The sequence below is a fragment of the Scophthalmus maximus genome, chromosome 15, assembly GCF_022379125.1.
Source record: "Scophthalmus maximus strain ysfricsl-2021 chromosome 15, ASM2237912v1, whole genome shotgun sequence".
NCBI lineage: Eukaryota > Metazoa > Chordata > Actinopteri > Pleuronectiformes > Scophthalmidae > Scophthalmus > Scophthalmus maximus.
This window is the reverse complement of record NC_061529.1, coordinates 4,636,355-4,661,087: the sequence shown is the minus strand read 5'-3', so window position 1 is coordinate 4,661,087 and position 24,733 is coordinate 4,636,355. Positions and strand designations below refer to the sequence as shown.

Here is a 24,733-nt window from a genome sequence, read left to right as displayed (position 1 = left end):
GAGAAGAGCGTCAGCAGCGACATAACGCACTCTCTAGGATCACAGTCATTTTCCTCGCTGAACAACATGCGGCATTTACTGCCGGCACACGACTGTACGTGCCACTGATGCACAGTGGAGGTGATGCAAAAAATTGTGCTTCATGTAAAATCCAGCGGAAAACAGGAAGCCTGAAAAAAACAGTTGAATACTACTCACAAGGTGAGAACTATTTTTGGAAGCGTTCAGTTACTTTTTTTTTCATCTTGTGCCATGTTATGACTGCAGTTATCATTTTTCACCAGAGGATGTCACTGGTAAGAGTCTCCACAATTTTTTACGGTGGAGGTTGTTTGTTGTCGTCCACCAAGATAAAAATGTGAATGTTATCCTCGAAAATCTCAATGGTGAATTGTGCAGGAGGATAAAAAGTATAGGAGCCAGTAAAACATGAAATGAGCCACAACACACGTCCTTGGGTTAGAAGTATATTTCTTTTTTAGACAATTTTTGAATTTAATCTGAAAAAGTAGAGCACCAAACAATAAATTCCCCGTCGCATAAAAGAGGCACTCCGTCCTGACTCACCACTTTTGATGCAAATAGCTAAACAACGGATTGGCTACGGAGGTTTTTCTTATTCCCTCAAAAAGAAGAAGAAAAATAATTCTTAGCTGAGAGGTAAAAAATGATTTGTCCTCTTGTGTGTTTTACAGGGAATTTTCATAGACATGAGAGGCACAATGCAGTTCAGTTAATATGAATACACGATAAAAACGAAAACAACAAACACAATCTGAATACATGTGTATGCGAAAAGCAAAGAAAAAGAAAGGTTTCGCTTTCCCTTCACATTTTATGAGCATTCTGCACCGTTACCACGACAAATAAAAATGACATAACCATGAAATCAAAGCCACATACATCTTTCCAGAAAGGGAAACACAAAAATTAAAGCAGTGCACCTTGTTATTTTTTTTTTTTTTTATGTAAACATGAGTGAACAAAGTGTTTTTTTCAGATTTTTCAAATCCATTCTCAAACTGGTAACATAACCACTTGAAGATGCAAACACACTTTTTCTTTTCTTTCTTTTATAGATGAGACACACGGTGTTCGCCATCAAACACTGTGCTAATTATCGCCCCTCGTTAAACCTCTGATATACGTCGACTGCGGACATTTGACCTCTTAGAGAGATACAAACAATCCGCATAAAAAGTTTTCAGAATTCGAACACTGCAAAAATAGTTTAAATCATAAAAATACACGTGTGTATATATATATACAGAGAGAAGAAGTAATGCGTTTGTAGTGAATGATTACGTACATTTTGAGCTGAAGCACAGTAATATTCCAACCAACTCACAATGTTAACATCATTACTTTCCGTTTCGCTTACAGTAGAGTGATATCGATTCCTCCAGTTTACACTTGAAATGCAAGAAAAACATATGACTGACTGATCATCGTGTAGCCCCGTGACTTTGTGTGCAACGTGTTTTGCACAATGAGAAAACGTGGGGGGGGGGGAAACAACTGGAATGTTTGAAAACTACACAAGAACATAACACGTTTTACTCCCCAGTCCCACTGACCCGAGTCAGTTAGAACATCAGAGATGAAAAGGATGAAAGTGCATCATCAAAAATTCTTATGGTCATATAAGAGAGATAGAGAGAGAAAAAAGCTTGTCTGTTTCATCAAAGCAAAGACATGAGATCAAAAAGCAACGCCGACGTGGCTCACTGCATAACTGCATCACCGCTGCATAAGTACAGATAGACCATATATAAATAGTAGTCAAATATTTACCAGTATCAATAAGTGCTTTACGTTTTCTAATATATAAATACATCTTACAGTATTCATAATTACATGTTAACTTCCTCTATTCTTGTGCAATAGCAAATACCATGCGTTTTTACCAAGATAAAAATCACAACATTAAGAAAAATGCAACATAAGAAATATATATATATATATATAAAATACACGTGTGTATATATATATATATATATATATATATATATTAAGATTGTATCACATAAAATCAAGCTGCATTCGTCCGTCAGCAGAACGGAAAGAACAAAAACAACAAATCTCTCCATCGAGTGAACACTGAATAGAGTACACCGATATTTTTCAACAACCATCTGATAAAGAAATTATGAAAAGCAAAAAAAAAAAGGCACAGGCCCTCTGCCGCTTGATTCGAAAGCACCAAACTGCACATGAAGCGTCTACTCAAAATTTGGTCAGACTGTTTCATAACACACACAAACCTTCCCCCTTATAAATAGTCTTAATTTACTGCACTACTGCATCACACCTCGATATGATTACATTAAAACAACAGTCTATTTTTTTCAAAGTAACACATACAGTAAAATACACCGTTTGTATGCATCTAAGGAGTATATGTTTAAGGACATTTGTACAGGATCCATAAATATAATTCATGTGCAATTGTACGCAAACTACTATGTCAAACAAAAGGCATATCAGCGTCATATCTTTCCATATTGCACCTGCACCCAATAACGATTCTCCGCCGCCTTGCTAAAAAAAACCCCATCCTGCTTGCTCGTCCAATCGTCTCACACAGTCTCTCTGAAGAGACGAGCACGTCTTCACTTCTTCGCCACCGTGAGATCCTTGATCTCCACTCAGATTTAAAAAGCAGCTGTCTGGGGGTATGTGCAAGACCAGAGGAAGTGTCATTATATTGCCTCTAATGGGATAAAGATGAGGTTATGTGCATAAAGGGCTGAGCACGACGAAGGTTGCAGGTGTAGCAGGGTGGGAGGGAGGGGGAGGGCGCCTGATCCTGGATTAGATCATGGATCAGAAATTAATGAGGGTCTTCTGTGGTAATCTTAAGCGAGGCGATGGCTTTCAAACAGGTCTGTACGCTCTCTTCCTGTCTTTTGTCCCTGCTGCCCGGGTTGAGGCTTTTCTCCTGATGACGGGACGGCTGGTTCTGGTTCTGGTTCTGGTTCTGGTTCTGGCCTCCTCCGACGTCCTCTCCCCCCGTCTCGGGCTCGTGGACAGATCCCTCCCTGCTGCAGCAGCGCTGGCCCTCGCCGCTCTGTGGACTTGGCGCCGGGGAGGCGGTGACATCAGCGCCGGGGGAAGGCGGGGAGTGCAACATCTGGAGCGCTCCGACGGGGACGACGGGGAGCAAAGTGCGGGCCTGCTGCTGGGAGTGCAGAGGGAGGTGGCTGAGGATGTTCTGGTGATGAGAACTGGCAGCGCCGGGCAGAGACGGAGCCAAGCTGCTCCTTTGATCCTGAAATGACACATTGGCAGCGTGAGGAGCGGTTTCAGCTGTGCCAAGATTATTTCTCCTGAAAACGTATCGCAGTTGGAACGAATGCAGATATGTGGGAAATGAGGAGTTTTTGTTTTTTTTTTAAACCTAAAGCACTCAGATGTGTTGTATACTTCCTCCACACCAGAATAATTAATCATCTCAATAAGACAAAATAGAATATACTTAAAGTTATCAGATGTACCAAATATTTAGCCATATTAGTGCCAAGTCTCTGAGCTCAAATATGGCAATAACTATTGGATGGCATTCAAGTTTGCCAGAGGATGAATCCTACTGACTTTGGTGACTCCCTGACCTCTACTCTAGTGCTGCCACCACCTTTACATTTGTTAATCCTTTCCAGATATTATCTATACCGCTTAAATTCTGAGGATCGTGGGGGGTCCTGGAGCCTCCAAGCTGACATCGGGGGTGAGAGGCGGGGTCACGCCCTTGACAGGCCGACAAAGATTAACGTCTTCCCTCAAGTTAATTTGTCCAAATGATGACAAAATACCTGCTCAAGTAATAACATTCCCTCCTCTCTCAGCTGCAATGTGCGTTTGGTGCTGATAAGCAGATGTTACTAAACTAAAATGTTGGACCTGCTCAACATTAGACTTGTTGATCCCTCGCATGGCCTTGGTGGAATAAAAACCCCTTTGACGGTGGTGTAGTTCTGACCGTGTGCAGAATGCATCATGTTACATACCATTTCCATTTCAAAGGCTCCCTGTTGTTGAGCCATCTCCATTTTCGCCTGGTGTCTGGTTTTATCGCCGCCGCCTTTGTGCTGGTGCGAGCCTCGACGTGGCGAGACGGCTCTCAGCACGACCCTCTGCCGGCCCCTGACGGAGGATTCCCGCTTTCCTGCCAGCTCCGATCCAGGAGACATGGGTCTCTCGATAGAGGCCGGGGAGAGGTGCTGAATGGGCGAAAAGCTGGGCGAGCTGGGCCTCAGCGGGGAGGTGTCCCATCTCGGGGAGGAGCGACCGCGCGGGGAAAGCTCCCGCCTTGGCGACGGGTAGCGCAGGCGTGAGGGGGAGGGCTCCCTGATGGGAGACTCCCAGCCAGGAGAGAGCAGACAAGAGGAGTAAGGGTCAAACAGGAAGCTGGCGTGGTCTGATGACAGCATGGTCAACGAGTCTTCGTCCACAGACTTCTCTCTCTGGTCGGCGGCGAGGGCGCGTCGGTGCTCAGGGTCCGTCCGCCTGCCGGCCGGCTGCTGGCGCACGTCAGAGCCCGGCAGCGAGGTGAGGGAGCAGCCGTGGAGGGCAGCGGTGGCCGTAACCGACAGAGAAGCAACTCCGCACAACTGAGGACTCGTGCTCCTCGAGCACAACTTTGGGGTGGAGTCGCCTTCATATTCATCGTCCTCGTCGTCGTCCTCGTCGATGTCGTCCGCCTCTTCGTCCATGCCGTCAGACTCCTCCGCGTCCGAGAACTGATGTTTGGTTGTGGCCGCCACCTCTGTCTTACACTCTGGATTGATGTCGTCAACTTTAAAAAAAAAACAACAACAACAAAGGCATCAGTTTAATTGGATACATTTTTTGTAAAATGTGTGCAAATATATGCCAGTATATCTTACCATGTTCCTGTATCTCCGTGTCATCCATCGTCACTGACACGCCCAGCTCGAGACACTTCTTCATGTGCGCCTTCGACTTCATATGTTTAGTCAGGTTTCCTGTAAAAGGATAAAATAAATAGTAAGTAAGGCTTGTGTTTTATGGTAATTACCACTTTTCACCCCCCCAAAAAAGCAACCCTGGAGTTTTAAAAGGACCAGATTTGTAAAGACAAACTCCCTGTCAAAACACAAAACCCCAAATAGCTTTCCCTTTCCAAAAAAAAGGACCCTGGTCAGTTTTATGAAAACCAACTCGCAGCAATAGAGAGTAGAAAAGAAAAATGGGGAGACCGTGCAACTGAGTTGCTGATTTTGCATGATGGTGTAGTAACTATAAATAGGAGTTTTGCTGATGCTGCAAACTGTAAATTCTAGTTACTAGCTTCTTTTTTTAACACACATTTTTGTATCATTCATTTGTTTCGGCAGCTTTTCACTTTTTATTAATGGTGTTGATAACTTTCAATTTCCTCTATACAAACAGTGTTTTTGATCATCTCAAGCATCATGTTGGATTCTACACACATGCCCACCTTTAGTTTTAAAAGCAAAGTTGCAAACCCGGCAGATGTACGGCCGCACATCTGTGTGGGTCCGGATGTGCTTTTTCAGCATGCTCGGCTTCTTACAGCGAATGCCACACTCCTCGCAAATGTATTTCCCCCGGCCTCGACCTCTGACATACACGTACTCTTCGCTGGACTTGTACCTGTGGATAAGTGGACACAGTCTACATTTAATAAAGACATACTAAACAAACCGGGCATGAGGGCTGCAGAACCCTTCAGATGATCTAGCGTAGCCGCTGCTCATGCCGTCAGCAGAAATGTCAAGTGTTGTGATAGCATCTTTCGCTGACCCTCCCTCGAAGATCTTGATGCGCGTCGGCGCCGCTTGTGTTGTGGATGCCTCCCTCTCCTTCCACTCCTCCTTGGGAGTTTTCACTCTGCCGCCGGTGTCTTTCACCTTCTTCCCGTAGGCGACGTCCGCCTCTTTGGGCTCCGGTTTCCTCTGCAGCTGCAATCAGATGAGCACACACTTTGTTAACATCCATTTCAGGTGGACACCGTATCGACGGCGTAACGCGACGCTTCCAATACTGTGTGTCACGCTCGGTGTCACACGGCGTGTTTTGCAAACATGCATTATGCTGCTGCAGGGGAAGAGAGAGAGAAAAAACAGTGCACCTCTTTAACTTTCTGAAGGCAAAGTGTCATCGTTTTCACATCTCATCAGTCTGAAAGGTTTTTGTGTCTCATACTTTCACTGCCAGCATGTCTTTTTTTTTGTAAGCAGTAAATGGAGGGATATGAATCTAAGTTCTGGCACCACAACCAACTGTGGGCAAATGCTCTTTAGAGACACTTGCCTGTGGTGACTGACCCCTCTGCCAAAATATATGAAGTGTGCAGCAAATTTCTATTTTCAACAGTTGCCACTTGCTGACATGCAGGGGGCTACCAAAGTGAAAAGCTTCCCATTGCAGCTTGATCGTAAGTATTTTCCTCTATAGATTTCCTTTATAGGCAAAGTTGACATATGTTTATGTTCACAGCAGTTGTTGTGTTCAGAAAACAATGCAAAGGATTTGATCATTTTCCGTACCTGTTCCATATTCTGCCTCCACAGGATGAGGGATGAGACCAGTTTCCCCGCGCCCGGCTGACACATGGCGGCCACGCTGTATATCACCTTGTCCCCCCTCTGCTTGGACCGCAGCAGAGCCAGAGCGCCGCCGGTGCTCAGTTCGAGGGGATTGGGGTTGTGGGAACTCACGCACCAGGTGGTGTACACGGAGGACAACGGGGAGCTGCTGTGCGAGCAGCTCGGCTTGGTGTAGTTGAGGAAGCACCAGCTCACACCCGTCGTCGTGCGGAGACTCGGAAACTGAGACAACATTCGCGAGTGCTCGGCGTCTGAGGTCAGGGCGTCGTGACCGGTGATCAGCTTCGCCACCACATCCATCTGCGCTCGTTTCTCCATGCCCACGTCTTTGGCTTCTCTAATTGATATCACAGAGTAGGGAGGAGAGCCGGTTTCCAGGGAGCTGCTCTCCATCGCTGACTCGACACCGTGGTCACTGGCCTCTGTCACTTTGCGCTGAAGCGTGATAAATTTGCTCCGGCTCAGGTCCGGCGTGGACGCGCCCTGTACCTCTAACCTGTGGCCCATCTCTTCGCTCAAATGACATTTTCCCAACTCCACGGCGCTCAGCTCCTCCACAATCTGCCCAAACATTCTCTCCTCTTTCACGCGCTTCTGCTGCTTGACCTCCATGAAAAGGTCCAGGCTGCTGGCCGGGGACAGCATCCGTTTGTTTGCCACGCCGCTGGAGGCGTTAGTGGTGGAGATAGTCCTAGAGGTCAGGGAGAGGGGGATGCCTGTCTTGAGCTTGGCCGATGACAAATCAAGGGCTTCGACACTGAGCGTGTGCGTTGAGGGTAGTCTGGTGTTAGCCAATACGTTATGAGGATCAAGGTTACCAGACAAACGCAAGGTTTGAGAGATGGCTGCCGTGGAGCTAACACTGTCGTACTGATTGTCAAAAATCTGCGATACTGAGGTGTATGTGATGCTGCCGTAGGATGGCACGTGAGTTTGTATTCTTACAGGAACCAACAGGCTCGGATGTGACAGCTGGGGAAATGTGTTCCCAGTGGAAAATATTGGCAGAGTCTGCGGCAGAACAGCGAGTGCTGTGAATGGAGGGGGGGTGCTGCTGAGGTACTGCGGAAACACTTGTGAGGGGACTTGTGTAACCTCAGTGTCCATGTTCAGTGACTCCTGTCGCACCAGGTTGCCCCTCCTTCTCTCCTTCACAGCGGAGTGGCCAGCGCCCGTGTCCACGTGTCTAACTTTGGACGTCGGAGAAAGACTGCCATAGTCAAACGATATGCTGCGCACCTCTGGGAACTCCTTGCGCAAGTTGCACGGCGCCTGCTCCGAGGAGGAGCGTCTCATTTCATGTTGTTGACGCTGGGTGAGCACGGAGAGGGAGTGCCCAGTCCCTGGCACCGCTAAGAGCTCGAGGGGTTTGCCAAATTCATCCTGCCTGGCCGGAGAGATTGACTTCAAGCTCTCCTCCCTGTCAAAGGAGAAGGTGGAGCAGTAAGATAAGTTGCTGTCTTGGCTCGGACTGCGGGAGAGACTGGTGCAGGCAGACTCGAAGCTCGATTCTCCGGAGGAGTGCTCGATGTCGGCGAGGCGTAGCCGCTTCTTCTTTGGAGGGAGTTTTTCTGGGGGGAATTGTGCTAAAGTTTCACTCCTCTGAGGCCACTGAAACTCCTCCACGTGCTTCTCCGGCTCCTTCACCTGCACCTCTGGAGCCTTTTCGGGACTGTCCGGCTCCACAGTGACCCTGATCTCCGGGACTTGTATGTTGGGCTGGCGCACAAGTTTGGGGCCCATTTGAAACGATTGCTGTGGTCTGCCGTCCCTCCTTTCCATCTCGTACGGTTCACTCGCCTCCATAGCGTGAAATGAAGGAACACTTTCCTGCCTCTGCCCGTGATACTTGTAGGATTCTGGCTGTTCAGAGTGTGGCCTGTGTATGGAGTTTGTGTGCTGAATAACTGAAATTACATTGCCCAAGGTTTTTCGACCACAAATTTCGGGGCTCACTGATATGTCCATGTCACACCTGTCAATCTGCGCTATCGTACTTGAAGAATGTCCCTTCCCTAGAGCCATAATACCCATCGCGGCTTGTTTTGAATCATAGTCCTTGCTTGAATCAGACATTTCCTCACACTGTTCGTGATGGACCTCGTACTGACCAGGCAAATCCTCCTCCTCCCGCTTCTCTTTCCGACGCTTCCGCGTCGCCAGCTCCATCGCATGTCTCTGATGGCTCATATTAGACGCCATCGAGGGGTAATTTTCCATTTCCATTCCCGGGGGTGAAATGCCACACTCGCTCATCTTCCCATGGCCGTCCGTGTCCGCGTGCCCGTCGTGCGCGGTGTGTTCGAAAGCTGCTTGCCGCCTGAGTCGCCTCATGCCCCCAGTGCTCGCTCTCTCGTCAAACGAATGGCTGCCTCTGAGGGACTGAGGCATCGTCAGACACACTGCCGAGGACGCTGGCATTGAGTTGCTTCTGATCAGAGGCCCCACATCAGTGTCTGCCTGGGGCTCTTTCACCTCCTCCCTCATGAACGACTTTGTGTTTATTCTGATCGACTCAACGGGGTCCTTCTCCTGGGTGAAAACACGGGAAACACCCTTTTCGCAGTGCTTCCTGGTGTGTTCAGTTGAGTCCGTGCTGCAGGCCCCACGTGCTGTCGTCTGTTTGGGGCTTGGCCTGTAACACTTTCCGAACATGATTTCTTGATAGGACTTAGCGTTGGTGTTCGGAGGACTGGCCTGGTGCTCGGCACTTTCGGAGCGCGAGAAGTAGCCGGAGTCCGTGCTGCCCTTGCTCGACTGACTCGGAAGGGACAGATTGTGGTCGGAGTCGCTGCTTCTTTTCTCCGACAGGCGAAGTGCGAGCCTCTGTTTGATTGTGCAAGACTGGATTGCATGGCTGGCCTCAGCAGCGGCAGCACAAGGTGCATTGATTTCTTGGGGCTGGGATGAACCGTCTTGAGCTGACATCGAAGTGGCTCCCTTTTTCTGAGCAATGAGATTCAGGACTTTTACAGCAGTGTTATCCGATCCCTCCGCTGGAGAGTCCAGCAGCAGCAGTGGGTCATTAAGAGTGTCCTCGTCCGTGTCCGTGCTTTGCTCAGCATCAGAGAATAACTCTCCTTCCCCTTCAAAAGACCCCTGGTCTGCGCTGGCGTTGTAAGAGACGAGTTCTGAGAATGGCAGCGTTCCAGCTTTGACCGAGTGAGCGTGGGACTTTCTGTGTTTGTATAAATTACTCTTGGTTTTGAAGGAGAATCCGCAGGGGACACAGGGATAGGGCCGCTCCCCAGTGTGTGAGCGAATGTGTTTTTTGAGCACGCTGGGTTTGGCACATGCCCTGCCGCAGTAATCACAAACATACTTCCCAGGCTTTTGTGGTTTCTGCTCCACCTTGCACACAGGTTCCACCTTGTCGGACAGCTGATCCATCCCCGAATGGGAACACTGTTGCTGGACTTCGGGCGACTTCCTGTGAGATGCAGGTGCTGCGGACTGTGCCGAAACCGAGAGATCTACCGATTGCTGTCTGCCACTCGGAAATTGTTTCGTGGACTGTACTCGATATGAGGTCACCTCATAGTCTGGGTGGCTTGTGGACAGGGCTTGGGAGGGCAGATCTTCTAATTGTAGTGATTTCCCTGAGTCAGACATTTCTTCGAAACCACATGTGTCTCTGCTCTGAGCGTCCTGCAGTTGTTGGTGCCACCCCTTGCCTTCCAGTTCCACCGATGACAGACTCCTCCTGGTCTGTGCGGCCTCCCATTTCTGTGCAACATTTCCGTCCTGACCCTCTGTAGGGCTTTCCACCCCCGCAGTAGTTTCAAGTGACTCCATGAATCCAGTGTCACTTTCTTTGGGAATCGATTTTCAAGGACAATATCTGTTATGTAACTGCGGCGATATCAACACGCGTTTGAATTGATTGCAGGGAGGGGTCATCTGAAAGAAATGAGACAGAACTGAAAATCAGACAATTTAAATATGGATGTGCGCGCGACAATAATTCACATCGTAAGAATGCAGAAGAATGTTAAGATGAGCAATGAAAGTTAAACCCTCAACGGTTTTGACGAGTGGAAAAAAAATGCAAATCCACTCCTCGAGATTTAGAACTATTCAAGGCGGTTTCCCAAAAGTCCACCTAATAAAATAGGAGTGTAAAATTCATAACGAGCTCCATCACAGTAGGAATGGAAAAAGAATTCAGTCTCTTAGTCAGCCTATAAAAAAAACAAAGTTACCTGGTGTCAACCCTGGAAGTTAACCCAATTCTGACAAAGCCCCGCAGACATGACAAGATGTTCGTGCCTATGGTACATGTCAGTACTGTTGCATGTACATCATCATCACTGGCTGTACATATATATATATATATATATATGATGAACATCTGAAAATCAACTCCTTTTTCTAAATGTGTAATATCACTATTATTCGTATACTCACTATTTTAAGTACAACTACCTTCATATAAGTTAATTAATTGTTAACTGTAATAAATGCACCATAGTGGGCATCACTTTTATCGATATACTGTATTGTGGAAAAAACCTTGTATGTATGTTTGCATCCTAGGTGTTTGCTACAGGTGTCTGAAAAATCTGAAACAGAGTGTATACGACCCATTTACACTCATATCCCGTTGTGTTTCGGTTTCCATCAACATTAATATGTTTATTAGTATAGAGATGAAGATCTGGCATGAACCGGTGCCACCTGCCACAGCATTTACTGTATAACCGAGGCTGACTTGAAGGGTCTTTTCACAATATTTAGAAAAAAAGGGGTATGCAAGAAAAAATAATCTATGGTACTAAAAGAATCGGAACTGTGGTATGAGTAATGTGTGTGTGTGTATGTGTCGATGCGAGTTAGCCCACACAGTTGACACAGTGAGAGCGTGGGCGATGAAGTGCGACAAGTCTACCTACCCACCTGATGTGATATCCAGTATAAAATACCCTATAATTCCTCCACTATATATGCCGACTGTTCATATCGCATCATGACAATTCATTCATTCAATTCCGAGGTGCTACAGTGTCACCGTCTCCACCCCTGAGCTGCACAGGACCACGTACTGTACACAAACACACGGGTTCCCTTCAGCAAGTAGCGTCGCCGTGCCCGCGGCGGAAGGGAATCGGTCCTGCCACTACACTTTGGTCTCATACCAGGGGGACGCGTCTCTGAGGGCACGTCGTTTCCATCTTCTCAGTATCAAATGCTGTGTCCTCCCTAACGAGGTTATGTAAGATTATCTGGTTCAAACCCTCCGAGTTCCCCTTAATTAGGACATCCTCCGACTCTCGCTCTCCTTCCCTCACTCTCTCGCTCTCCATCTCTCTCTTTTTCTTTGTTAGCACGCCACACGCTCCTCCGGCACAAACCGGAGGATATGAATCCAAGGTGACTCGAGACGCAGAGAGATGCTTGAAAGCAGCTGAAGGGATGATAATCTCCCCGCAAATATTTTTCTATCTCTATGAATGTTCATTCCCTCTTTCGGCTGTTTACGCTCCGGTGGCTCTGCTCTCAGGCAGCTTCGAGGGGCATCTTGCAGAGCAGAGGAGACAGAAAAAAGAAAAAGAAAAAAAGGATGAGGGCTTACAGTATGAGTGATGGTGAGAGGGCTGTCTCGGACTGGAATGAACCCTGTTTACAGGGGTAAACTACGTGGGGTGCCTGGGGGGGGATGACAACATTCAGAGGCCTGGTAGGGAGCTCCCTTTCAAGGTCGGTCTGACCTCATTGCTTAGTTTCCATCCTCTGTGAGCCGTGAGAGGAGGGAAGGGGAATATGGGTGCAGAGTGACAGCGAGATAAGACCCCCAGAAACAATGCATACCTTTGAACTGAGCACGATACGGAGGAACAAGAGCCGACATATCCATTCAGTCTCCCTGGCAGCAGATTCAGACTTTTTGTGCAAAGACTGTGGCAGTAGAAACCTTCCCAGTGCAAATCTCTCTCCCTCCCCGGGAACGAGCACCAACCCCGCACGAAAAAATACATGACACGGCAGCAATGACGTGCAACAACAGGAGGCAGGTGGGCGGCAGTAGGTGTGTTTCAGGACAACTGTGGGCAGACAGTCGTACAGTATGTCCGCATGGATGAAGAAATGACTTTTACGGAGGCATTTATTTGATCACACCAGCGTCCGGGGGGGGCACATCCCTTTACCGGTTCACACACACGGGAGATGACAACGAGCACACGCAAAAAATATCCCGGCTACCAAGAGCTGCTGCATTACATCATTAGGAGACGAAGTTGGCCATTAAAGGGAACAGGCACGAAGCCTCACGCTGACCACAAATCCATAAATATCGTAAGGAGGGTGACCGGCTTAGCAGAGGCTGGATGGTACAAACCCTCTGTGGCACAGAGCAACAGCAACACGGCAGATAGCATGCAGGAGCAGTCGGCAGCTCTCACTTGAGAGCAGAATGACACAAAGCACACGGTCCGACGGAGGGAAGGGGAGCAGCTGACATTCAGACATCAAATATAATCCTCACACAAACCTGGCGTTCGAATAGTCCCTGTCCCATATCGACAGTCACATGTGACATTCCTCGCACCGAGTACTCCATTTCTCCATTCTCCTCACGCCGGGGGGGCGGGGGGAACAATAATGAAATAAATTAGCAAGGTAAAGTCCCATCAGTCATGAGGCTGCTGGCAGACCGGGTGTACATTAGAAGATCTATTGATGCGAGCTAGTCACCAGAGAAAATACCCAACCGTGACGTGCGGACCCAGGCACAAAAATAGCAAAGGGGCCCTGGGAGGGATTACACAACAGCCCACGTTTAAGGGCGCTTTTCCTCTCCCTCTCTATCCCTCTCTATCCCTCTCTCTGTGTTTCAGGGCAGCACAGCAGCAGCTGCCTCCCACTACACACAGAGTGCAGAGTCGGATATCAGGATGTAAAGAGCTAAACATCACCCTTCAGGAAAGCTGCGAGTCCATTCATCCGTAGATTCAGTCATTTATTTTTCGTGAAGACACAAATTCATTCATTCATTCAGGTACACGTCGGCATTATTATCTGTGCAAAATCCGTTGGACAGTGTGTTTGTGAGTGCATGCAGGGCACGAGGAGGGAAACACAAAAAGTGGCAAGTGCTTTGAAAAGACACTAATCACACGGTGCAGCAGCCTCTGAATGTTACATTTCTTGCAGCGCGCTCCTATTCAGTTGTGTGCATTGAGAGGAACTCAATGAAAAGACAGCATGTGGCTGACTGCGTCTGAAAGAGAGAAAAAAATCAGACACGTTCTCCAAATTCTGAGACACCCACAGCCTGTTCGGAGCCAGTTCCTCCCGTCACGACAGGATTTGCTTTGTGAATGGAGAGAGTTGCGATGAGGGTGTCATTAACACGACGAGGGAGGAAAAGAAGAAGAAAGAAAAAACCCACCAAGCAGGACAATACTGCAGACTATGTGCAGCTGCGAACCTCATCCTGTGAATCAGACGTACGAGTTCGGCGTGACACTGTGCGAGAACAGCCTCGACATTTAGGCAACAACTGCCGAAAACCTAAACACGTCCTCTGAGGAAGATTTCACCAAAAACAAGCCTTGAAAATATTCTTATGAGCCGAATTCCACTGACTTGTTTTGTATTGACAACTTTGTGTTGTTTTTAAATTGAGACATGTAGCAATTACAACTAGAAGCTTGGGATAATTTCCATTTTATTTATTTAGTAATTACCACTATTGGCGTACAGTGCTGTATATGACGGGATATTAATGGCCTTCAATGTACTGGGTTCCGAAAAATCTAACTAATTCGAAAGTGCCTGTAGCCTGCATTCTCTGGAATCACCAGCAGAGGGCGACTCGCTGGTTTGCAAAAAGAAGTCAGTTTCTATAGACGTCCATGAGAAAATGAATCTTCTTCTCACTTGGTTTATCGCGTAAGTAAACATTTTCTGGAGGAGTTTATGGTCTCACTCGCTATAGTTTCAAGTCTTCTTCAATACAATATGATGTTCATTCTGTAAACTGTGATCTCGTATGCATTGGAGCGTGGAAACGGCGTGATTGACAGCTGGTCCATCCAATCGCTGCATGGTTGCAGGTGTCGGTCCGACGCGCAGTGGACGACCTCTCAGTAATAATCTAACTTTTATGTTTTCCACCACTGCTATTTATGAATACATTTACTCTATTACTATATTGAAGCATCATTTTGAGTTACTTTACATGACTATAACATTTGCAGTTTGTATTAATTTAAACCATATTGCTGGCGACCTGTCCAGGGCGTATGCCGCCTCTCGCCCAATGTCAACTGGGATTGGCTCCAGGCCCCCGACGAGCCTCAGAGGATGCGTTAATTGATGGATTGCAGGTTTGCAGATACATAGAGATTTTGCATTGGTTTAGATTTCTATAGATGAAACTGCATCTGTCTCAGCATCACCTGGACTCGCTACACGTGATAAACCACTGAATTTAAAGCAGCTGACAAACCAGAATTGCCAGAATCAGAATTTGTCTAGTCCTAATCCGTACCCTCTCAGCACGGCAAACAAGGTCTTTCCCCTGATTTCACGTGTAATTTATGGTCACTCAGTGTCACATGTGCCAAAACTTTGGCCTTTCGACACAATATAGTTTACACAACTATAAGGACTTAACCTCCTTTGACCATCCGCCTCGGTTTCCCTCTGCGCCATCGGGTGACTTTGGGGCTCGCACCAGCTGTGCTTACTATGGTTGAGGCATACTTAACAAGAGGCCCTCGCTCTTAATATAAAGCTTACGCAGCAGAACAAAGGCTTCAAACTTACATAACTACTTAAAGTTGAACTTCACGGGCCGAGTACAAAAGCTTACCCGGATGGCAAGCATTTTTTTCTCTTCTTTTTCCTGCGCAGCAAAACTGTAATTTCACAGTGCATTTCTTTTAAAGCAACTGCAACAACGGCGTGTGGCCAGAAAGGCAGAGAATGCAGAGACCGTGTATTGACAGAGTTCCTCCAACACAGTATGGAATTGCAGAGGGGATATTAATAGACACGGCCTTGACTAAACAACCCATAAGACGAAAGTTGAAGCTAAACTAACGGCACTGCAGCTGAGATCCATTATGCTGGATTCAGTATCTGGACGAGCAGCACTAAAATGGCTGATACTCTATAGTGCGGTGAAGGTCAAGTCGCCCCGTCTCTATAAATATAATGGTCTGTCCCCCAGGATGTTCCACAGCGCTCGGCATTTCCACTATCTGAAGCTGTGACCGAGGCTCCGCTGACCGGCTCCAATCTGCCACAAATTCACATGTGATTGAATGCCACACATGCACCTGACCACTGACTACTCGCAGGCCTCTAATGATATTATTAGTGGTGGCACAGATGGGGGGGGCAGAGGGAACAACTGAGAGGGAGGGGGTGTAATGTTTATGAATGGAAGGAATGAGGTCCAGGGGACACTGAACACGGTGTAAACCCTCAGTCATCCTCTGTCAGCATTCCAATTCACTTGCATTAATTCATTTTTTTAATAAATCGCTTTTCCATCAATTAACCCCCCCCCCCCCCGTTTCATTTATCCACCTCGTCAAAGTCCATGCCTCTCCAAACCAGGCACCGCACACTACTCACTGTACGCCCCGTTATTATCGCAGCAGTACCTGAAAATAAACTGACGTTGTGCGTGTGTGTGTGTGTGTGTGTGCGTTTCCATGGCAACCGTGCCAACGTCTGTAACAGTTTCCCCGCTTCCTGTCGTCTACATGTATAATTGCCGCCGCTATTATCACAGCGCCAAAGACAGAATGCAGAGAAAAAAAAGAGTCGACCACATGTGACCAGTGTTACAGGTTATACTGGGCCATAACCTGTGCAGTAACACTACGATATCAGTTTATACTTATGTGCTAATGTATGTTGAAATAGAGATAGAATTAGCATTAAATTTATACAGGCAAATATTATAATCAAAGCAGGCTTAGACCGCTTACTGCGGAGACGCTGGTCTTACCTTTTTCCATCTCTTTGGAGAAAAATGTGTGTTGTCAAAATGAGCAACTTTTGCTTCATTCTCTCCCATAAGACATTTTGAGAGACTTCATGTCATATTTAGTTCATACATGCATGAATACGTGGAAACTGCAGCAGCCAGTTAAAAGTGGTGGTGTATAGGTTTCCCCCAAAACGGAGGCAACAGGCTCACTGGACGCTGCTCCCTCCCTTCACCCTGCTCATATCCACCAAATATACCAAAAGCTCATCCAATTATATTTCACCTTCAGCGCACAATGGAGGAAATTGCAGGGCTTCTTGAATAAAGCCTCAAATATTTGTCCAAATCCAGCACCGAGCGCTGACAAACAATCATTTATTTTCGGAAGGAACGGATGGAAAGAGGGTTTTTTTTTCCAGTATAGGAGTTTATTTTAATTTTTTACTGCTACTTACAATATGATTATAGTTCTGGAGAAATCTTCTACTGCAAAAGAGCTTTGAGTCAAGCAAAGTTTACAATCTCCAAGGTCAGCAGATAAATTGTATAAAAATGTTCCAGGTCTTTGGTGAATCATCCAAATGTTGTAGGATGTTTTTAGAACATGGAAGGAATAAACTTTTAGATTTGTCTGGGAAACAGATATGAGTGTGTCATTTTTAATGAACTTGAATGGGATGAGATTTGCACGAACTCCTGGATAATATCTGAGGATTGAGTCTTATTCCAGTTTAAATTTTACACCGTTGGTGTGGACGAGGATGCTCAGGAACATGGACCTTCCCCCAAAATCCACTAAGCTTGAGAATTCACCGTTGCACTGCCAACTTGTATTCTGTCCAAAGCTTTATGTGTTAGATAAATGTTATGTGCTGTTTGCTTTTCCACAATCGCATGTATTTATAGTCGTTCCAGCTCCTCAGAAGGTTAATATTTGATGTTTTTCTTAGTCTTACTTCTTCTACTGTAAGATAGCCTCTGGTGAAAATGTTGATGAGCACACTCCTCTATTTATGTATGATTGGATGCAGATTAGTCTTCTAAACCCCCCCTTGTTCAAACAAAACTATTGCCAGATGAAAATTCAAGATTTGCATAATTCCAGTATTTGTTCTGACATCAAGAGGGTAAAAATGCAGATTGACTGACAAGTCTGCTCTGATGTCAAACATCATCAGGATATGAAATATCAACATATGTCTTTGAACCTCTTGTGATCTTGGGGATTTTCTTTCTTTTTTTTTGTCTGTGTTGTTATGGTATTTAATGGATGATAGATTTGTGCATACAATCCATTGCTACATTAGAAAAAACCTTTCAGTTTGTCATTACATGCAGTTTCTTTAACACCATTACTAGGGACAACATGAGCATACAAAAGTATCTGGATATGATCAACCCCTCACGGTGCAAGTCCACATCAAGTCACATTACCTTGCAGGGGCTGTGACATATGTCATTTTTAGCTTTGAGCTGTTTATTGCGCATTTAACAAGCATCAATTGAATGCGGGTCAAATGTTAAAATATGTGTGAAATCGCCTACTTTGACTGAAGACCGGCAGCTCGACTCGATGTCCAGTCCTCTCCACATCCACACACACGTGATTCGCATCCTCGCATCTTTCTGCCGGATTTCTTTCCTCCCCTTTTCTTCCCCCTGTTGTCTTGTCGAGCAGGGGATCCGCCGCCGCCGTGCGCCGGGGGAAGCCTGCTGCAGGTGGGGGGGGGGTGCACGGACGTGGTGAGAACCCCTTGCGAACCCCCCATGTGCACGTCATGGAACATTTGCAAGGAGAGGGACCACCCACTTTTTAAAGGCGTGCAAACGGAGGGGAGCAGACACAACAGTGAGCTGTGCCCTGCGCTGAACTCAGCTCACCATCTCAGGTGACAAACGCACCTACAGCCGCTGTCGAGCGGCGGAAAAGGAGGAGACGCACAGCTGCGGCTTTTAGAGATGACGTGCAAACATGCAGGCAAGCTCAAAACACCGACTTTGTTTTTTTTAATGCATACGAGGGATTATAGTTTTGTTTTTTTTGTTTTACCTGGCGCGTCTGTGCGCAGCAGCAGCGGCGGTGCACAGATCCGTTTTGCGTCGTCAGCCGTTGAACAAAATGAGCCGCACGGCTGCGGCGCTGTTACGGCCGCGCGCAGCAGGGGGCGCCAGAGGGACGCGTCACCTGAGATCATCCGGGAACGAAGTAGTGCAAAAGAAAAGTGAAACCGATTATAATCAAATCAAATAAATGATAATAAGAAAAACACGAGTCGTGTTTTCAGGTAACATTTGAGCTTTTTGAACATTAAACCGTGGAAAATAAGTTTGACTTCATCGTTGATTTTTATTGATTTTAACAACCCACAAAAAAACAAACATCACCACATTCATCGAACATGTTTACATTTTTTTTTTAAATGTAGAGAAATTGTGGAAAAAAAAATACAAATCACTCCTTAAAGCATGTTGTCATATTTCATGAATACAAAAGGTCACATTTTTCACATGTAGCCTGTAGATTAAAAAAATAACTCCCCTTAGTTAAAAAGCTAGAATGTGAAAAGGTCACCGTACAAAACAATGATTATGTTAAAATTTTCTGTCCTTCTTTTATGATTTAATAAAAATAATTTAAAAGTCAAATAAATCTCAGTGTCAGTTAAAGACACTACAGTGCACATGCTTCATTTTCCCTTTTCCCTTAGATTTTCTCACTAATTTCAGTATAGAGACAAATCTGATGCAAGCCACAGGTTTGTGTTAAGTGATTCAAACACCGGTTCCCTTCCCTTCTCTGCTCTGGGCTTTTCCAGCTCTCGTCCGATCCTCTTCCAGGTGATCTTGGATTTGTTTCCCCCCCACTTTAAGTGGCCCCTGTCAGCCTCAGCGTCCAGCCCCACTGGCACGGCATCTGTCTGAAGGACAGCGGCGGCAGGAGGACCCGCAGTCCGCTGGGCTTCGCAGGCTCCCACTGCAGAGACCCGTGACCGAGAAGCGCCACCTTTTTTTTTTTTTTTTTTTAAAGAACAGAAGCACACAAACACAATGAACGAGGCTGACAGGTCGGCAGATAAGGCGAGAGAACGGCCAAGTCGTCCTCTTTTTCTCTGGATGGACCAGCGTTTGTTCGATGTATTGAGCCTTTAACTAAATGCTGTCATTTCATTCTTTCACCACTAATATGATGGAGGTTCCTCCCTGACAGCGCAACAGTCTGTGAAACCCACAACTAAACTCAAATCTATATCTTCAATCAATGTTCTTCTTAATTCTAAAGCGTTTGTAAATTATTCAGTCAGTGGTCAGGAAACGAATTGGCAACTATTTAAAAAAAAAATCGATTAAACATTTAAATTATTAATTTCTAAGCAATTTATTCTGACTCCACTTCTCTAGTGTGAGATGAATCAATCAATATTTACAAATTGTTTGGATGCAGTTATCAATGCTACTTAAACAGCTGCTTTGAAACATGTAATACTGTTAATGATCACAGCTAACAGATACCACCAGATATCGGCAAACACATTTAAAACAGGCATCAATCCCTTTTACCCTTTTTTTTTTTTAATAGTGATCAGTTTGTTAGATATTTTGCAGGTGAAAACCTGCAGTGATCTTTCCTGGAACTTATCAGTTTCCATATATTTACTCTACAGAATTTATTTGTACTACGCAAATATTTTATTACAAGTTAGCTGGTGTTGCTCTAGTCTTACCTGAGTCTGTCCTTGTGTAACCACGGGTTCGGTGAGAATCACGGATCCATTATTGGGCCAGTCCAGTAAAATGGCAAATATGGCCTTTTCCTGCGGTTTGGCGGTGTACCTGTTAAAGATTAAGGCTCATTAATAACCTTAAAATTATATATATCAATTAATAAATAATCCTTTTGTAAGAAAAAAAAATACAATTAACAATGTCTGAGACTATAAGAGGGATATTAAATCACACACAGTTAAAACAACCTGATAAGAAAATCAGATACAATCAGTTTAAGACAAATTTCTATTGAGGATCTTAATGTGGTAGTTCAAACTCCACAGTAAAAACCTGTTCCGTCGTCAGTACAATCACATATTTCTGACTCGCTCATTCACAAAATGTTTTTCATAAAGCTTGAAATTCAACTGAGCAACTTTTTTTTTTCTCCCTCATTTATTATTAGACAAAAGGAAAAATCTCCCATTTCTTTTACAAACAAGGATTTTAGAATAACAATAAAAGTAATATATACAAGAGCACTTTCTAAAATGTCCTCCTAAAATGTAATCACCCGTTTCCATGGCTGATAAAACTTTTCATGCAAAACTGTCTGTGACTGTTTGAGTTATCCTTCTAACAAACAAACAAACCGAACCAATCACATAACCTCCTTGGAGGAAGTGATCATTTTTGCTGAAATCGTTTATATCTTCTGTTGGTTTGTCAGCTTTGGTCACTGCCAACCAAAACGTAACGTGCGGAATGCAAAGAGAGAACCCACCAGACGTTCTTGGTGACGTTGTCTTTCTGAGCTCGCCACGCCGTCGTGTTGTAGATGGCTTCTCCGTTCACCTTCAGCCACTGACCCATCTGCCTCAGACGCTCCTCGAAGATCGGAGCGATTCGTCCGTCGTGTGTCGGGCCGACATTCATCAGCAGGTTTCCGCCACAGGACACCGTCTCCACTAATGTCTGTGACGCGCAGAAAACAACTTTTTATAAAGGTTATCATTCAATTAATTTTATCAACGAAAAAATGTAAAAAAAAAAATTTACAAAGAAGTTACACGTTCTCAAATGTGACTATTTGCTGGTTTTCTTACCCCTTTATAGTAAACTGAATATCTTTGGGTTTTGAATTGTTGTCCATAAAACAATTTCAATGTGTTCACTTGGCTCTGGGATTTTTTTCATGGTTATTTTTTCACTGTTTTCAGACATTTCAGAAATAATTGAAAAAATAAAACATGTATTGAAGAGGAAAGAGTACTTCAATTTCTTAAAAAATGTTATTAAAAAGATATAGGAATAAACAGTTGTAGGGTTAAACCTGCTGGAAATCTTGGTCTTTGTTATTTTATGAAAACCTGGAATCTCTTTTTTGAAATTAAGTCCTCTCGACTGTACATTATTGATCCTGGAAACAGCGGTTTCCAGGAAGAGAAGTCCAGGAAGTGCTAAGAATGATGGAAAGTTTTAACATCCATCCATCTACTGATGGACGGAACATTCAGACCAAGTAAGAGGACCTTCACTTTAGCTTCTTTGGTCATCCAAGTTTTGAGTAATTGTACAACTAATTAAAAAAATAAAATCATATTATTGGGTTCATGAAAAGCGCTTTAAAAATTAAATATATTATTATTATTATTATTATTATTAAAGAAAATAGCATATGTTGCATTGTGTTAAGAAATTTTTGAAACTAGACTGTAGATGGTAGAGGTATATTCATAAGAGTATTGCTAATAGTTTTAAGCAGAAAGCTTCCAAAATTTTGGAAAAAGTGAAGTCACACATTTCTTCTTATAAGCCCTTTAGTCTCATACCCAAGGTTTTATATGGAGCAGTTCAACAGATTGATAAAAAAAAAAAAACACATTTCAAAAGGTCAATGAGATATTCAACTCTCACCGACACGAGCTGCTCTATGGTGAGGTAGTCTCTGAGTTGAGCGTTGCGCCTGTAGCCCCAGGACTTTGTGTCGATGGTCATGCAGTTTTCCCATTTGTGTTTGAGCAGGTGTCCCGGCTGGTAGCGATCTGTGCAGGTGTAATATCCGCCGTGGGCGCAGAGGCAGTTACTGCCCCACCGATCATTTGTCACCACCGTGTCTCGCACGGGACTGTGGAGGACGGAAGCACGTTTAACTGAGGAAGAATGATAAGGTCGTAATCTTTTCTTCTTTCTTTTATTACATTACCTGTCATTGTAGAGCCAAGCTAAGAAACCCGTGCTGTTCCAGTAAGTGTCGGGTGCATTTCCGTCCCCGTCAGACCACACCACGTCTGGTTTGTACTTGACGATGAGCTCATAAAGCTCAGGCAGCGTTTTAGCGACGGGAAAGAAGTTTGTTTTGAACCCACTGGCAGCGTCCTCTTTAAAGAGCGGATTAAACCACTCGAAGAGCGAGTGGTACAGCCCCAAACGTAGGTCACTGTTGGCACGCAGGGCACTCGCCACTTCGTCCACCAGGTCTCTCTTGGGTCCCACGTCCACCGCATTCCAGTTCCAGGAGTTTTTTGAGCCCCACAGAGTGAATCCTGAAAGATTTATAACATGATACATTGTATATGTGGCTGAAAAACTAACGACCCCTTCCTTAGACAAAATATATGACAGGATGTCGATCGTGTGCCGTACCTTCATGGTGTTTTGTCGTCAGGACGATATACTTTGCCCCAGACGCGGCGAAGATATCCGTCCATTCTTTGGCATCAAAGAACTCGGCAGTGAACTGGGGAGCAAAGTCTTGGTACTTGAATTCCGGGGGATAATTCCTCTTCATGAAGTCGACGTACGCCCCCTGTTTTTGCCCCTGCCAGAACCACCTGCGACAGATAATCAGTTTGATAAACAGATAAACAGTTTGTAGTAAGAAGGTGAGCAATTCCTTTGTGGCGCAGTCTGGCAGATTCACGTACATTTCCTTTAAATCAAATGACGAAAAGGTGAAAGATTATTTTGGGTTACAAATACAATAAAAACATCGATATTATGCACCAAGGTTTTGACCTTTTGTCGTACACGTTACAACGTAATGGTTTCAACTGTTGACAAAGAAATAATAATATGTTCTAATATCCTGAACATGTTACAATGTCCAATATAAAACCCTAAATAATACAAATAAAAACCCTGTAATCAGAGGTGGTTGATTATTTGAGTTGATTATCAATTGATTTCTTTTAAATGGATTAATAAACATTTAACATAAACAATGAGTAGTAAATCTAACTTTTTAGGTCCTGGCTGGAGCTTTCAGACACAGAATAAGAATCAGAATCCGTTTTATTTCCAGGTAGGTAACAGGCTAAATATGAGGATTTTTTTATGTTGGTGTTGTTAAGGGGCAAATAGCAGTCAACATATGTACACAACAAGGATATGCAGAAATAGAAATGAATATAGAATAAGACAAAATAGAATAAAACATCATAAAATGTACATTATTTACAAAAGAGGGGTCAGAGATGGATGGGTTCGTGTGTGTGTGTGCGCGTGTGTGTGTGTGTGTGTGTGTGTGTGTGTGTGTGTGTTTGTAGTTAATCATGTTGGGCATATCCCTTTTTCTTCAGTGGCTGATAATTCACCTCATTGACCTGTTTGCATTTGTAGATTCCCATTGTGTTGTCTGCTGCGGATCACTCACTGTACACGACATGATGACCTTTGTACAGTGATTAAAAATAAACCTGTTCTGAAGCTCTAAATTATGTCGCGATCTTCATCACATGACGATCGAGTTCGCCTCACAGCAAGAAGGTTCTGGGTTCGAATCCCGGTTCAACCAGGGCCTGTCTGTGTGGAGTTTGCATGTTCTCCCCGTGTGTGCGTGGGTTCTCTCCGGGTTCTCCGGCTTCCTCCCACAGTCCAGAGACATGCAGAATGGGGTCAGGTTCATTGGAGACTGTAAATTGACCGTAGGTGTGAATGTGAGAGTGAATGGTTGTCCGTCTCTGTATGTGGCCCTGTGATAGGCTGGCGACCTGTCTGTACCCCGCCTCTCGCCCAATGTTAGCTGGGATTGGCTCCAGCCCCCCGTGACCCTTAAATTGATAAAGCGGTGGACGATGAGTGAATGAAAAAAATAAGTTTCCTCATCAAGGTTGATCCAAAGAGAATCTCCCGCAAACTTAGATGCACATGCATTTTTGAGAGTAGTGAATATTTAAATAACTACATTTTATAATCCACGAGAGTGATCACCTGAGCCCCGACTGTATACTGCACAGGTACGTGTTAAACAGGAAGCTCACCAGAACCATTCGCTGCCGAAGCTCGGCACAGAGAAGACCCCCCAGTGGATGAAGATGCCGAACTTGGCCTGGTCGAACCACTCCGGAAGTGGTCTGGCGTCGAGAGATTTCCAGTTGGGCTCGTATTTGGTTCCGCCACTTTCGACCAACAGCGTCGACAACAGCAGTGCGACGACTGTTAGGCCCTCCATCGTGTTTCAGGTGGAGTCACCCGGCGAACTGGT

The 24,733-nt window shown here is 45.2% G+C and overlaps 2 protein-coding genes across 3 annotated transcripts; both read right to left on the bottom strand.

Annotated features, from left to right (window-relative positions):
- Nucleotides 1-454: 454 nt before the first annotated feature.
- On the bottom strand, nucleotides 455-18,756 carry hivep2b (HIVEP zinc finger 2b). Of its 2 annotated transcripts, XM_047337662.1 has the most exons (8): nucleotides 18,593-18,756; nucleotides 18,088-18,453; nucleotides 6,534-10,493; nucleotides 5,788-5,945; nucleotides 5,462-5,637; nucleotides 4,887-4,985; nucleotides 4,008-4,795; nucleotides 455-3,271 (listed from the first exon to the last, which is right to left on the bottom strand). In XM_047337662.1, the coding sequence occupies exons 3-8, from the start codon at nucleotides 10,386-10,388 to the stop codon at nucleotides 2,834-2,836; spliced, it is 5,514 nt and encodes a 1,837-aa protein (XP_047193618.1). In that variant the 5' UTR covers nucleotides 10,389-10,493; nucleotides 18,088-18,453; nucleotides 18,593-18,756; the 3' UTR covers nucleotides 455-2,833. The 2 variants fall into 2 exon arrangements, with proteins under 2 accessions (XP_047193618.1, XP_035467393.2); XM_035611500.2 differs by lacking the exons at nucleotides 18,088-18,453; nucleotides 18,593-18,756 and adding an exon at nucleotides 13,084-13,320.
- A 109-nt stretch (nucleotides 18,757-18,865) lies between these two features.
- On the bottom strand, nucleotides 18,866-24,700 carry fuca2 (alpha-L-fucosidase 2). Its single transcript, XM_035611512.2, has 7 exons — nucleotides 24,510-24,700; nucleotides 22,894-23,081; nucleotides 22,454-22,793; nucleotides 22,165-22,375; nucleotides 21,032-21,222; nucleotides 20,265-20,373; nucleotides 18,866-19,546 (listed from the first exon to the last, which is right to left on the bottom strand). Exons 1-7 carry the CDS (start codon nucleotides 24,698-24,700, stop codon nucleotides 19,409-19,411), a joined length of 1,368 nt encoding a protein of 455 aa, XP_035467405.1. The 3' UTR covers nucleotides 18,866-19,408.
- Between the last annotated feature and the right edge of the window lie 33 nt (nucleotides 24,701-24,733).